This window comes from Pithys albifrons, chromosome 5, assembly GCF_047495875.1.
Source record: "Pithys albifrons albifrons isolate INPA30051 chromosome 5, PitAlb_v1, whole genome shotgun sequence".
NCBI classification, from domain to species: Eukaryota; Metazoa; Chordata; class Aves; order Passeriformes; family Thamnophilidae; genus Pithys; species Pithys albifrons.
The window spans coordinates 70,723,340-70,737,910 of NC_092462.1; the positions used below are offsets into that span (position 1 = coordinate 70,723,340).

Genomic DNA, 14,571 nt, shown 5'->3' on the forward strand with positions numbered 1-14,571 from the left:
GCCCTACTAAGCCTTCTCTGCCTCAATTGCAATTAGAATTTATCTTCCTTTGAAGTACAATTCTGGACACTCACTTCTTATTCATTATGAGCTTTTCCAGGACCATTTAAGACACTAATCTGTCTGTCTCTGTCTACCCGCAGGCAACACAGGATCACATTTCCTTACCCTGCAGAGGAATGGAGATGGCAGCTGATAAACTGTCACACGGGATCTTTTACCACACAGTTTTTTCAGTTTTGAACTGGTCATCTCCAACCTTCCACAACAAAACTGCTGTTATCAATCCCCACATCTTGTATGTCATTTAGTAGTTTAATTTCACTACTATTATAGAAAACCTGTAGGATTGAGAACTAGATGATGTCCCAGTCTTCCTCTAGAGGAATGATACCCCCAGCTATCAAAGCATCTGGTGGTTCTACGTCTGTCTCAGCAGTACACAAAAATAAAGGCCAGGTACAGGACACTAGAATACTCTCTCACACACTGAGATAACCAAAATTATAAGACCTTCCTTAGAGGTAAATAGATTTTCCCCTAGATAAGTCACCTCAATAACCAGACCACTGATTTACACTCTGCCTGCTTGAAGAGAGTGGCAATTCAGGGCTTTACATCTGGTCACAACATATTACAGCTGGAAAGTAAATTTACAGCATTAATAGAATTTTTAAAATTTTATTCTTTGCTTTGAGTAAAACTGTCCTTTAAAAACTTTTGCACACACTCAAACACTTAAGAGAACCAACTTGCTGTTGTCTGTATATGAAAGTCTGACCCCACAGCACAGCATTTCCTCCTTCTCAGTACACAGAGACTCCTCCAAGCAGAGATTGCTTTCGTTGCTGGTGTGTCCCAGGCCAGATGTTTTAAGATGCACAAATACATTAAAAGTTAAAATTAACAATAGCAAGCTAGACAGAGCCATTCATTTTTAAGCAGAATTCAGAGAGAAAGCCATTTTCTCAAATTTTGGTGTAGTTTGAGATGAATCTCCTTTTTGTTTGTCTAGTGAGTGTTTGCAGAGTCAGAATGGTTTTATGCAGGTTAATATAAATTCCTAATATTCAGCACTGCACTTACCAGCTGCTATAATAACCTTTTAAGTGAATACATTGAAGTCTGACAGTCTTAAGTGTTCCCCACCCCTACCCAAGACAAACACATCTCATCTTATCCTTGGATGGTATTTACAGCCAGTGACTCAACTGAAAAATAACTGTAGTAGAAAGCTGTGAACAAACAAAAACTTAATTTTTATTCAACCTAATAAAATGCTGCTGGAGGAGTGCCCTACATAGTGCATGAGACTTTCCTAATTCTTTCAAAGACACAGTTAAATTATTTACCCTCTGCAAACCTCTGGCAGGACACATAAAAGAAACCACAATTCAATAGCCTCAGAGGGCATTTTGACCTCTTGTCTTGCTCTGACCCTTTTCAGTGTGGATTTTGCATTTTCTTCTGTTCCAAAGTGTAAGAGGTCAAAGGATGAGAATTGCTGAGTTTCTTCCTGTGTTCCCAAAGCAACTCAAGTCAGGTTTTAACTCTTCTCTGGCTTGACTGGTTACAGAAGTGGTCTTATACACAGAGCAGGGACGTGCAGGCAGTATCTCAGAGTTAGCCCCAGGTGCCTACACACTTCACAGCAGAATTTAATATTTCTTTTGGGATACCAAAGGACTAAAAATTTCCTTTGAAAGGTTAATGATGCTGATAAAGGAAAGGGGTGGTGGGGGGGAAGAAGATACACTCATGCTGTAGATTAAATCCAGGCACTAGTGGAGTATTTTGAGATTTCAAAATCCTTTCCCAACTCACACTCTCAGTATCAGTTTGTCTTCTCCAAAGAGCAGAAAAGGAACAGTCTGCCAAAGGCATCTCTGGTTCACTTTACCAACAATGCAATGAGGTTTCAGGTGACTTCAGTATAAAACTTCTTTGCATCTCCACTTTTCTCTGGAGAAAAAATACAATACTGGGCCACTCCACAACACCATGCCACTTCTGTGTCCAAAAGGGATGAGAAAGATGCCTAAGATTGTACAAAAATTGATGTTATGTGGCTATCACAACATGAAAAGTTAAGATATATATGTATATGCCTCCAATGCAATTCAAAGGTCATGAGAGTCTACAGGAATAAGGGTGTTGACAGACCTGGTGACATGGCATAACACAATTATTCCATTTTTCCAGGATACAGTGGCTTGTTTGCTCTGACTGCTATAAATGTCAGCCTTGTGGGCTGAAACTGATTTTGTCCCATGATCCCAAATCTCAAATAAGGAAATAAGATGCTTACTTAGGGATTAGTCCCTCACAGCCCAGTGTCGAGGCAATGTAGTTACTTTTATCGAGTCCATCCCAGCGCAGCCTCCGCCCAGAGCTCTGGAACAACTCTGAGCATCCTCCAGCACCTCTGACAGCGCAGGGAAAGGTTGTGTCACCTTCCTGAATGTGTTTTTAAGCTGTTATTCTCACATCATCACCACCTAGTACCCAGGTATTCTCCCCTTTCTCATCACACACCAGCCACCAGCTTTTACACAGCAGTATCTCCACCATCCACCCAGCCCACAGGAGGATTTTTTTCCTGACTCCATCTGTTCTCCAGCTTCCCACTGTCCCACCAGCCATGACAGCCACTGCTGGCCAGTCATTTTAACACATAGGCAAGTTCACTCTGGCGTTTACCTCATTCAATAGATCCTTTAGAAGAAAGACAGAAGCCCACTAAGGAATTTAGTAAAAAGCTATGAAGGTAAGAGAATGTAACATCCTTATTAGCAAATGACAACAGCCTTATGATGGGTTATGAACAATTCCCACTCATTTCCACAATGATTAAGCATCATTATTTCAACAGGCTGAGTCTGCCCAAAGCATTCTTTTCTAAGTATGGACAATGTATTAATTACACATTTAAATTTTAAAGAAAAGTGTTTCATTAAAAGTAAACTCTCTTTATAAAAGTTGTGATTTAATGACTACTTTGAACTCCATCAAGCAATCTTTACATGCAAGGGATAAGAAAACTTGGAATTGTAACCATACAGCTTTTCTAGAGAAGGGTTGTCCATTTTAACACAATGAATAGGGAAACAGAGTTTTTAAATTCTTATGCACAAGACTGAAATGCAGAGTCATAACTTTTCAGCGTTGGCATCCTGACCATGATTTGTTTATGTTGGAGCTCAGAGACAAGGAAAGAATTTTAGTTACCCAGACACACAATTAGTACTTCAGCAGCCTTTCCTTTCTAATTGATCTGTTCACATGACAAACGATGAACATCTCACTTGTCAGTGTCTTGAGCAGTAGCTTCAAGATCTGAAGCGTCTGACAGATCTGCTGGAACACTTGAAATTTCACTACCTCACTTTCCTAATTAACACTCGAGCTCCAGACAGCCAGGCTGACATTTTACAGTTAGGCAGAGGAAGTAACTACAGTTCTACTAAACTGAAAGTTCTGAAGATCTAATGTCTATTCTTAAAAGGCACTTGGAAATTAAATTCATGCTTTTGCCCTTGGACACAGAATTACAGTTTATTGCACTCTCACTTGAGATAGTTAAAAAAACTCATCATCAAAACAAGAAAGACACAGGGGCACACACTTTCCTCGCTCTGACAGAACACGAACTTTTATCACTACAAACGCAACGCAAAAGGAGTTTCTTACCTGCCTTTTCTTGCAAGATGTAGGTTAGCAGCTTACATAACATGCTGTTTTATGATGAATTATTTGTGGTTGCTAGCACAGAAACCTTTGTTACCTCAAAAATGTTGGAAGAGGAAGAAAAAGCCTCATTACAGTTTGAGAGAGTAAAACTCTCATGCCACATGCCCAAATCAGAAAGGAAATATCAAGTGCAGAGATGACAGACTGAAATTTCAATGAATTCAGTATTTTGGCCTAAACCAGAATTTTCACACCAACTTTTATGAGGCAAATTACTCACTGAAGTGATTCTAGATTCACTGCATGAAGACTTTCAGCTACTACTGACAGCAGATTAAACATTTAAATATTTAAGTGTGGTTTATTCGGAGTATTCACTACTTTTGTTTCTTGTTAAATTCTGTCTTAACAGCATTTGTTTACATGACAGTAAGTCTAAAAAGGCCCATATTCGTAATGCTTAGACAGCTTCTAAAAGGCCAAAATGAAGCTTTACTTCCAAAATTAGTTCTTTCATAAGTTCTGCATCTGAACTGCCAAAATCCAAGTCAGTGTCTTCAGCCACAGCTGTAGAGTGAAACAACTTGAAAGCCCATCTGAAAGCCCAACTTCCTCTGTGCAAAACAAATGCTCTTGAAAAGTGTATTTTTATGACTCCCACAACCTACTGATTTGTAGCCAGAGAAGACAATTAAATATTGCATGGACAAGCTACAATTTTTGTTGTCTAAACACCAACCTTTAGTTACTACAATCATACACATAGGAAAAATAACAAAACTCTGGACAGATCAGTTGAATGACAAAATCTTGATGTGCAAAAATACTTCTATATTCTGAAATGCTCCATTCCCAAAATCTTTAAAACCCAGACTTGTGATCTCATTTGTAGTGAAAAAATCAACTGTGTAATTGCACAGATTTCAAATCTGTGCTTTTTATAACCAGTGGCTCTATTTTCATATAGTCATCAGAAACTGTTCACAGCAACAGGCAATAGACCAGTATTTTAAGTACCTGGCATTGAAAACATTTGTGAAGGATCACACTATCACTGACACCTTCCACTTCACCATTTCTGCACTCTTTCCAATCCTGCTCTTGAGCATATTTTGGGGGGAAAGTTCTTCTTTCCTATAGTGTTTTTTCTAGACCACAGAAACACACTTGAACAGGTGCATCCATAAATTAGATTCCCTCTCAGGAACAAAGAAACATGAATTAACACTCACATTACTTCTTTACACCAGAAGAGAGGTCAAGTCCACAGACAGGAACAAAGAACTACAAGCAGGAAGCCCATACAGTCTGAATAACCCTGAAATCAACTTTCATTCTCTGATGATCATTGTGCAAAAGCGTGAGATAGGACTGGTCTTCAAATCCAACCACCCATGACAGGGAAGGACTATACTTTGTCATCACCACAAATTATACTGGCGTTTTTATTCCTCCTAATTCTAGGAAATAATGACTCAAAGTCCTCACTTCTCCACCACAGGATAAAAAAAGAAAAGAAAAAACCCCCCTCCTTCTAACTTTTAGCCTAAGTTTATTCAAACTGATGGTGGAAATAGCACCAAACTAGAAACTTAACTCTAGATTTTCTTCTTACAGTTCACCAGCCAGAAGTGATGCAACCCTTTACCACTCAGCACTTCAGGGTGACCTTCATAGCTCTATTTAATTGCTAACACATTGTGTTTCACAGGCAGGCTGCTTATCTAGTATAAAACACCCAAAACACTCCTTTGTTCATTTATTAAGTCACAAGGACTTTCACTTTTCTTGAGGGACAAAAAAAAGAAGTCAGCACTTGCCAAAACATACTTTAGCAATACAAAGCAGATGATCCTTTTATTTGTTCCAAATTACAAGTAACTTGTTTTCACTCAGCATTACATACAATTCCCAAACTCAGTTACATCATCTCGTTTCACAGTTATCACATATGTCCAACCCAAGGCTAAAATGCTGACACATTCTAGTTTGAAATGGCAACATGATGTAAGCACTCCAAAAAAAGAAAAGTTTGAAAACAGTCTGGATAAAGTTTCGTAGCTAACTTTGCTGCATTATTTAACATTTACCAAACCAGGAGGAAGTGGCTTCATTTTCTTACAAACAACTCAATTTTAAAAGATTTAGTCAGGGCTGAGATTAAGCCTTACCTCTGGTTTACTGAGACTGGATGACACAAGAGACCCAGATCCCACATCCAGATCCCACTGTTTTCTCCCACTGTTTTCTGGATCCAGTGCAGCAATTCTTCCATCCAAAGTGCTGATAATTACTAAAGATCTGCAAGATGAAAATATTCACAGTCAAAACCACAGCAGGATGGACTTCACCTATCAGTTGCTTTTTATGTTTGGTAAAATGCAACTCCAACCCTAAAGTTTTAAGTCTATATTTTGCAAAACACCAATTCAGTTTGGTAGCTCCAAGCAGACCAACAGCAGAGTGCAGAAGAGCTGGAGTCTCTGGCTGGATGTCATTAACTAATTTACATGTTGTAAGACACTTTCAGGGTTCAGTGTCAGGGTAAGAGAGTTGACTTTTTGCTCCCACTTGCAGATGTTACCACTGTTACAACACTGAATAAGATAATACTTTTTGAGATATCCATAAGACCAGTATGGATCCTATTTTTTCCAATTCCTTCCAAACTGATCTTTAACCTATCCTTTCAAAACAATCTAAAGCTGGAACTACAAACACGGCAAATCATGACATAAGAAATATTAAGTTGCAACTAAGATTTCGATGGCTTTGGATGAAACATTGAAATCCTGGATATTTGACAAGTCTCTGAATAAAACAAGTTCTTCCTAAGGCATTCACAGGGCACTGGAAACAACCTCCAACACCTGCAGACCACAAAGCAAGCAAAGAGTCTAATCATAGAACAGAATCATAGAATCGATTGGGTTGGAAAAGACCTCCCAGATCATCAAGTCCAACCCTTGGTCCAACTCCAGTCCCTTTACCAGATCATGGCACTCAGTGCCACGGCCAATCTCAGTTTAAAAACCTCCAGGGATGGTGAATCCACCCCCTCTCTGGGCAGCCCATTCCAATGCCTGAGCACTCTCTCTGGAAAGAATTTTTTTCTGATCTCCAACTTAAATTTCCCCTGGCAGAGCTCGAGCTTGAGCCCGTGCCCCCTTGTCCTGTTGCTGAGTGCCTGGGAGAGCAGCGTAGGGTTTAAGCAGCCCTGATGTCTGGGGGATACATGGCCATGGAAAGCTGGCTGCTGATTTCTACAGTGCCTGAAGCTCCTCATTTTCAGTAAATCTTGTTCCTTACAGAGCTGTACAATTAGAATAAGCATTTCTGTTTGGGTTGAACTCAGGCATTAAAATAAACAAACAAACAAAATAAACAACACATCAGAGACAAAGCATTGACAAGGCACTTCTGAAGGGCCTTTTTTTTTCTTGAAGATTGTTTCTCTCTAACCTCAAAAAACTGGGATTGTGTTGTCAGTTTTGGCTTGCAGCAAGCTCACCAGTCTTCAAAGGCTGTGGAAGCAGAGCTTGATCACTTTGCAGGCTGCTTGCACTGAGGGGGGCTGGATCTGGTGACCCAGAAGGACCTTTATAGTCATTGGTTTCAATGAGAATAAGAGACTGTGCAAATAAAGTGATGGGGAGATTACCCATTTTCAGGAGGAGGGAAAAGGGCAGGGGGCTGGTAATGCACACACTGACATGTATATGAATCTCTATGTTAAACAATAAGGAACAATAAATTATTGTGTAGAAATGAAGCCAAATATAGTCACTTGTCCAAAGTTACTGGTGCAGTAACACGGAATTTAGGGAGGAAATGACGGGGGCTGTCAGTTTGCCTTAAGAAGGGGAAAAATCAAAAGCATGATCTTAAAAACATGTTCAGGGGTAGTGGCTCATTACACCACTCACAGCAAAGGTCATGTAAAACAAGGCAGTTTTACATGTAAAAGTAACCCACATGATTTAGAGGAACTTATAATATACTATAGCACTCTACCCTTAATAAATAGAAAAATAAATACATCTTCGACTGTGCCAAAAATACCACAACAGCTCCTACTTCTGAAGGTGGCCAAGCATCCCATTCCTCCAAAAGCTGAGTTTAAGAAACTGTTAGAAAAATACCAATTGTGCAAATATTTGCACAGTAGAAGATGTAAGTTTTTATAAGCTGAGTACAAACACTTATTCCAACTGTACAGAAACCAAGACTGGGTTAATAATAAACCAGACTGCAGGAGACTGACTATTCTTAAGCACTGTAAGCAACTGCTCACACACTAAAGGCCTTGGACACACATTTAACAGAATCTATTTTTTTTACAGTAAAACAATTTATCTGAAGCCCTCTAGCATTGCATAAGAAAATATTATTCCAAGTGGGTCTACTTAAAAATTTTATGTTGATCCTCCTGACAACAGCTTATAAAAAAAAGGTAGAAATGTAGCTGGAATGAAGAGAATTTTGGCAGCAATATTGTAGAGAAGAAAAATGCTAAAAATCACACTGTGAAATGTTTCCTGCCCATGTACTCCCATTGTTTTCCTGTATCTAATTCTTCACATTTGACTTCTCCCTCAGGTAACAAATGTTTTATGCCTTTGTATCTTACCTTTCCATACTATCTTTCCCCACCAGATGCAAACTTCAACCTTCCCTATGGGTTCCCTCTTTATTTGAGTCTCCACAGGTTCTCAAGCTGGCAGTTTTGGAATCTGTGCCTGCATCCCAACCTCCAGCCACCCAGCCCGTGGTGTAACCACAATTCAGTTATAAGTTTAGATGATTAGGAAAGAGGAAGGGGGTGTGGGGAACCTTTGTACTACAAACAGCACACTCTTGGAGAAACTGGTTTAACCAACCCCTTCTGTATATCATAAAAATCCTGGCTTTTCCTGGGTGCAGTGGAATTCTTTATTTGTTTTCTTGGCCACCAGCTCTAGAATGGACTTTGTTTCACCTCCTGAGCAAACACTTCCATGACACATAAGAATAGGACCAGCTCACCTATACTTACATCTGGAAGTAGGTTCAAGAAAAACATCCATTTATCTCTTTTTTAATGAGTGACTAATTTTGAACTAAATAGCCATGTTTATGGTTCCATCTTCATCTTTCTATTCAACAATAATACTGCATGTCAGAAAAAAAGTGCTGAAAATCCTTACTCTTGTAATTAAATCCTTCATTACTTACTCTGTTTTACTATTAATTAAAATCTTAATACCCAGTCTCCTCTTCTTTGTTGGACTCCAGTAAGTTAAAATCCTGTCACTTGAACTCTGCTGTAAGATCCTAAATTTGCCTACATCTGCCCAAGATCCAGACTGGTGTTACACTTTATCAGATCTTCCATTTTTCCAAGTTTCCCCCCTTTTTCTGCTTGCAGCTTTGGGTACTGAGAATATGAAGGGGTGACAAGAGATGTTCCCACTGCTCAGGCAGTCTAATGAAGCACTAGATTAACATGTTCTGACAAAAGCAGTTTGGGCAACTGCTTCAAGAAACTGTTTCAGAGCAGGTGACGTGGGGTGAACTATGGTAAGCTCACTGCAGTGTACTATGCCCAATTCTTACATCAAATTCTTAGAAACACCAGCAGAACAGAGTCGCAATTCCATAATAAAGAGGGTCCTTGTACCCATCTGTTTGCAAGCCCTGGCTGGCTGGAGATGTTGGGGCTGTACCTGTAATTCCATTACAATAAACTGAGAAAGGGCTATTTCAGATGCACCTTTGGGACTCCTAATCGACAAATTGAAAGGAAAAGGAGATCCTGAATCAGTTCCTATTTTGGTTAAGCCTGATAAACTCTTTTTCTCTGAAAAACAAAACCTTATCACTGGTTTTATCAACATTACGTCCTGGCTGGGGTAAAGCTTAAAGACTGGCCAACAAAACCAGCTCCCAGTAACACACATGTTTTCAGAGAACACAACCAAACTGGACTCCATTCTGCATTCCACCATCCCACAGAAAACACCAAATATTACTCAAAGACCAAAAGTCACAACTATAACACCAAGGAAGTGAGGAGGATAAGGACAAACAGCATCAAGGCTGCACATTCCTGAAACAGCAAGGTGTCTGTTGAAAGTAAATCACAGACTATACTGTGGAGTCAAACACATCACACAGATACTAAACAAGTTAAAAATACAACAACCAACATCACAAACCCGTAAGTAAACAGTCTCCAAAAGCCTGGACCAAAGCAAAAAAGATACAAAAAGGAACTCCTCCAACTTAGGCAGTTACTTAGACCACAGGATCCATCAACCAGGCACCTGGAAAACGAACATCAGTAACATGAAGATTTGCACTTCACTTTGCCTGTAACTGGTGGTCCAGAATACATTGAGAACCAAGGGATGGGGAGGGGAAGAAAATCCTTCTGAGCCTTAGAGAGTCCAGCAGCAGGACTAAAACAAGGGGCCAGTACATGGAGCATACAAAGATATCAGCAGCTGGCAGGGAACAAGCTAATGCTGTAAAGTCAGATTTTATTTGTACCTTGTCACTATGAAAACACATCTGGACACACTTCCCCAATCCTGAGCATCTACAAACAGCCTCGTGGTTAAATGAAAATGTTCTCTTACCATTTCCTATCCTCTTTTGCTCACAGACAGGAGCTTGTTATTCAAGTGCAGTGAGAATGTTCCTTCTTCAGAACAACTACTACAAACTTCCACATATATTGACAAAAGGTCAGACCTGGGCCTTAAAAGCTTTGTCTCCCATCACAAACACAGCCCACTTTTTGAGATCAAGTGGCCTGAGCACAACTCTGTTCTACTGTACAGAACTGAAGGTATCTGATTTACCTGCAAAGAGAAGCAAAGGGCTAAGATGGCAAAGGAAGATATAAACAGGACATTTCTTTAGTTTATCTACACCCTTTCACTGCACCAAAACTTGGTATTGATTCAAGTAAGTTGCTTTTGTTAGGAAAACAAAGCAGAACTTGCCATCATTTTGGTACAATATTTATCCCTATTCCTGCTTCAGTTTTTTAAAAAGCCCTCAACACCAAAATCCTCAATGCTCAAAAGCCATTTGAGACATTGCAAATATGGCTGTTTATCAAACTTGAACTCTAAGCAGCTATTCCAACAGCAAAACCTGCATGTTTGTATGCAAAGAGCACAGTAACTCACTAACCCTCATATTGTCTTCTAGGAAATTAAAACAAATCTTGAAACCCAAAACGAATACATTCATCTACAGAAATAAATAGCTGGGGGTTTGGTTTTGTTGTTGTTTTCAGATTATTCTTCCCTGTTATATTACATGGAGATTGCTGAAGAACAATTAGCTGAGGTGAGTGGAGATCTCAGAAATACAGATGAAAAAAATAAAGAAATGCAGGCAAATACTATGGCCAGGCAGCCATTCTATTTTTATTTGATGACAGCAACTCTGTTCCTACGCACTAATCAATTGCAGAACAGCTACATTTAATCTCAGACTTAATTTACTATATTGAATATCTTTAGTGTATTCCTCTTAGCTCTAGCAGTCAAAGAGAAAATGTATTTTTAAAAATTTTCAGGGCTAAATAAAAATTGAATTCAGTAGAATTCTAATAAATTAGATACTATTTTGATGAGCTGATACACAAAAGAATGATCCTGTTGCTAACTGGTGAGACTGCCTTCAAAGGAAACAGGATGGCAAGTTATCAGCCAGTTTCTTCCCCTAAGTGAAAGCTCAGATACACCAACAACAAGCTCTGGGCAATTCATTTTTAGAAGAGGTTCTCAAATATAGCAGGCCTCTAGTCACGCTCTTCTTCCTTTAAACTCCGGCTGTGGCTTATCACCTCATCGCTCTCAGCCAATTCAGAAACAGAAGGGAAACAGCTCAGTAACATTTCTGCACTTGAGTCATTCATCTACATCTCGCTTTTGCCAGAGCTTCTTGCCACACACAGATATTAAGTATTTTATTTCCCCTCGTTATAGGCTGAAACTCGCTCATCAATTTGTATCGCATGTTTGGCATCCCTTCAGGCACACCCCGCTGTCTGTGCTTAACAGACAGTTAAGTAAACAGGAGTCGGACTGAATTCTCTTTGAAACAGAAAGAAGCACTGACAGAGAGGGACACGATGCTCTGGACAACTGTGAGTTGCAGGTGTTGGAAGAGTTTCGACTACAAATGCGGTGGTTTAGGGTCTCCTTCCCGCAGGCACAGAACTGTCCCCTGGGACCAGGGCAAGGAAGGGATCGAGACGTGGTATTACCAGGGGGAGCAGACGGGCCAGATGACACATAGCGTGACATCCGGCAGCTTATTTGTCTAAGAACCCAGGCACCCTTTTTCCCTGCTAACAACCGCGTGAAGAACAAGCAGCTCAGCGCTAGTGAGGTCCTGAAGTTCCCTTTCTTCACTGTCACATCCTTCCCCTCGGTCCAGCCTGTCCTTCACCCCCGCGGCGCTGCTCCAGCCCCGTCACGGGACTCACCTATCCCACCCCTTCTCCCTGCGCCTCTCCTGCCGCCCCGGGACACCTCCCTGCGTGTCCCACAGCCCAGCCCCACGCACGACCCCTGTTTCTCCACGCACCCCCTTCCCAAGCACCACTCCGAACATCCTGCAGTCCAACTCTCCCGCCTCTCTCCGATATTCCCACTCCAACACTTCCAACCCATCCCAGGGCTATTCTCACTCCTGCACGGCCCCTTCCGCACGCGCGACCCCCAGGACCCCGCAGCTCCTTTCCCACGCACCTTCTCCCTCCCCGACACTCCCCGGCTGCTGATTCCCAGCCCAGGAATAGTCCTGTGTCCCCCCTGCCTCCCCATACACCGATCCAGGACACTCCCCCCTGTTCCCCCGAGGCACTGACCCCACACTGGTCCTGAGCCCCCTCCCCAGCATCACCCGGAGACCGCTGACCCCCGTCCCTGTGCCTGACCCCCTTCAGGAGCCCCAAACACCGACCCCCCACCCATGCATCGACCTGCTCAATCAACCCCAGGCACTGACCCCGACACACCCCCCCCAGCAGCCCCACACCAATGACTCCCCCCAGCAGCCCCACACACACGACCCCTCTCAACAGCCCCAAACACCGACCCACCCTAACCAGTCCCACCCCCCGCCCCCTGCTCAGCACCCCCAGCCCACCTGCTGCCGGGCTGGGCCTCTCCACTGCCCTCCGTCTCCTGCTCTCCGGGGGGCGTCGCGGTGGCCACGCCGCCCTCATCGTCCTCCACGGTCACGTCTGCGGGCCCGGCGGGCAGGGCGGCGGGGGCGGCCGCAGCCCCCAAGCCGAACGCGGCCTCCCCAAGCCCGAACGTGGCCTCTCCGGCCGCGGCATCTCCCGGTCGCGGCGGCTCCGGCCCGGCCGCCGCCACCCTCGCCAGCACCACCAGCAGCGCGAATGCGGCCAGAGCGCTGCGGCCCCTCGGCCCCCGCATGGAGGGGCCCGGCTCGCCCGCTGCCGCCGCCCGTTAGGACATTGAACGCCGCTGTCGCTGTCGCTGTCGCCGCTGTCGCCGCCACGGAATGGGCGCGCGCCGCGCCCCGCCCGCCCGCCACGTACCGGCTCCCCACGCGCGCCCGCCCCCGCGAGGCGGACACGCACCCGATTGGTCCGCTCCGCCCGCCCCTCCGCTCTGATTGGCTAGCCGCGCCGGTGAGGGGCGGGAAGGAGCCGGGTGTTTGTCAACAGAGCCCGCCGGACCAATAGGAGCCGCGTCACTCCCGGCCCCGCCTCCTGCCGCCGCGCCGGCCAATCGCAGAGCGCATGATTCACCGCGCCGCCCTGCGATTGGCTGTCGGCAGGAGCGCGGGTGGCGTGGGCCCCGCCCCTTCCTCGGCCCGGCTGGAGACGTGGCTGTTCCTGCGCGGGGGGCGGGGCCAGCGGCGCGAACCACCCGCGCGGGGGGGAGGGAGGGGAATAGGGTTGCCTCCCCCCGCACCGGAGAGGGGTGGACTCGTCGCGCGGGAGCGGAGCCTGCGGAGCTTTTGGGAATGGGATGCGCAGGGAATTGGGGGAGTGACCGCCCCCGGCGGGGTGTGGGGAAAGACTGGACGGGGCACGCGGTTATCACACAGATATTTTTCAATCTCATTTGTTCTGTGCTTCCGTGGTGCTCCCCCGAGTGGTCGAGAGCAGGACAGGTGACCCCACACCTGTGTATGCCCCAGGTGACCCCACACCTGTGTCCATCCCAGGTAACCCCAGTCCTGTGCATGTCCCAAGTGGCCCCACTCCTGTGTCAATCCCAGGTGACCCTGCACCTGTGTCCATTCCAGGTGACCCCACACCTGTACCCACCCAGGTGACCCCACACCTGTGTCCATCCCAGGTAACCCCAGTCCTGTGCATGTCCCAAGTGGCCCCACTCCTGTGTCAATCCCAGGTGACCCTGCGCCTGTGTCCATTCCAGGTGACCCCACACCTGTGCCCACCCAGGTGACCCCACACCCCAGGTGTGCACACCCCCCCCCAGCACACACAGCCCCGTGACCAGCAGCCCCACCATGTTGGCCAAGTGTCGTGTCAGCCTCACAAGCCACCTGTCCTACATTCAACTCCTGCTCCCTCCATGTGTTCATGGCGAAGATGTCAATGCCCCATTCCAAGCCTGGGCTGGTTGGTGCTCTGAGCAACCTGGTCTGGAGGAAGGTGTCCCTGCCCATGGCAGGAGGTTGGAACTGGATGGTCTTTAAGGTCTCTTCCAACTGAAAGCATTCTGGGATTCTGTGATCCTTCATGGCTATTTTCTGCCCTTCCAGCAGTTCCTATTATTTCCTTGGCTCCAGGGAGCCAGAGGAGCTGCTCCTGCAGTTCTCACCATCAAAGCTGGCTGGTGGCCACTACATGTCTACAGCCTACAGTGTCCATGT

The 14,571-nt window shown here is 44.5% G+C and overlaps 1 protein-coding gene across 1 annotated transcript in view; it reads right to left on the bottom strand.

Annotated features, from left to right (window-relative positions):
- EIF2AK3 (eukaryotic translation initiation factor 2 alpha kinase 3) overlaps positions 1-13,257 on the bottom strand; it is a 43,737-nt gene extending 30,480 nt beyond the window's left edge. The window contains exons 1-2 of the mRNA XM_071557028.1: positions 12,844-13,257; positions 5,862-5,991 (exon numbers count right to left, since the gene is read on the bottom strand). Coding sequence (XP_071413129.1) covers positions 5,862-5,991; positions 12,844-13,136 — 423 coding nt within the window. The 5' untranslated portion in view covers positions 13,137-13,257. The remainder of the gene's footprint in view (positions 1-5,861; positions 5,992-12,843) is intronic.
- Between the last annotated feature and the right edge of the window lie 1,314 nt (positions 13,258-14,571).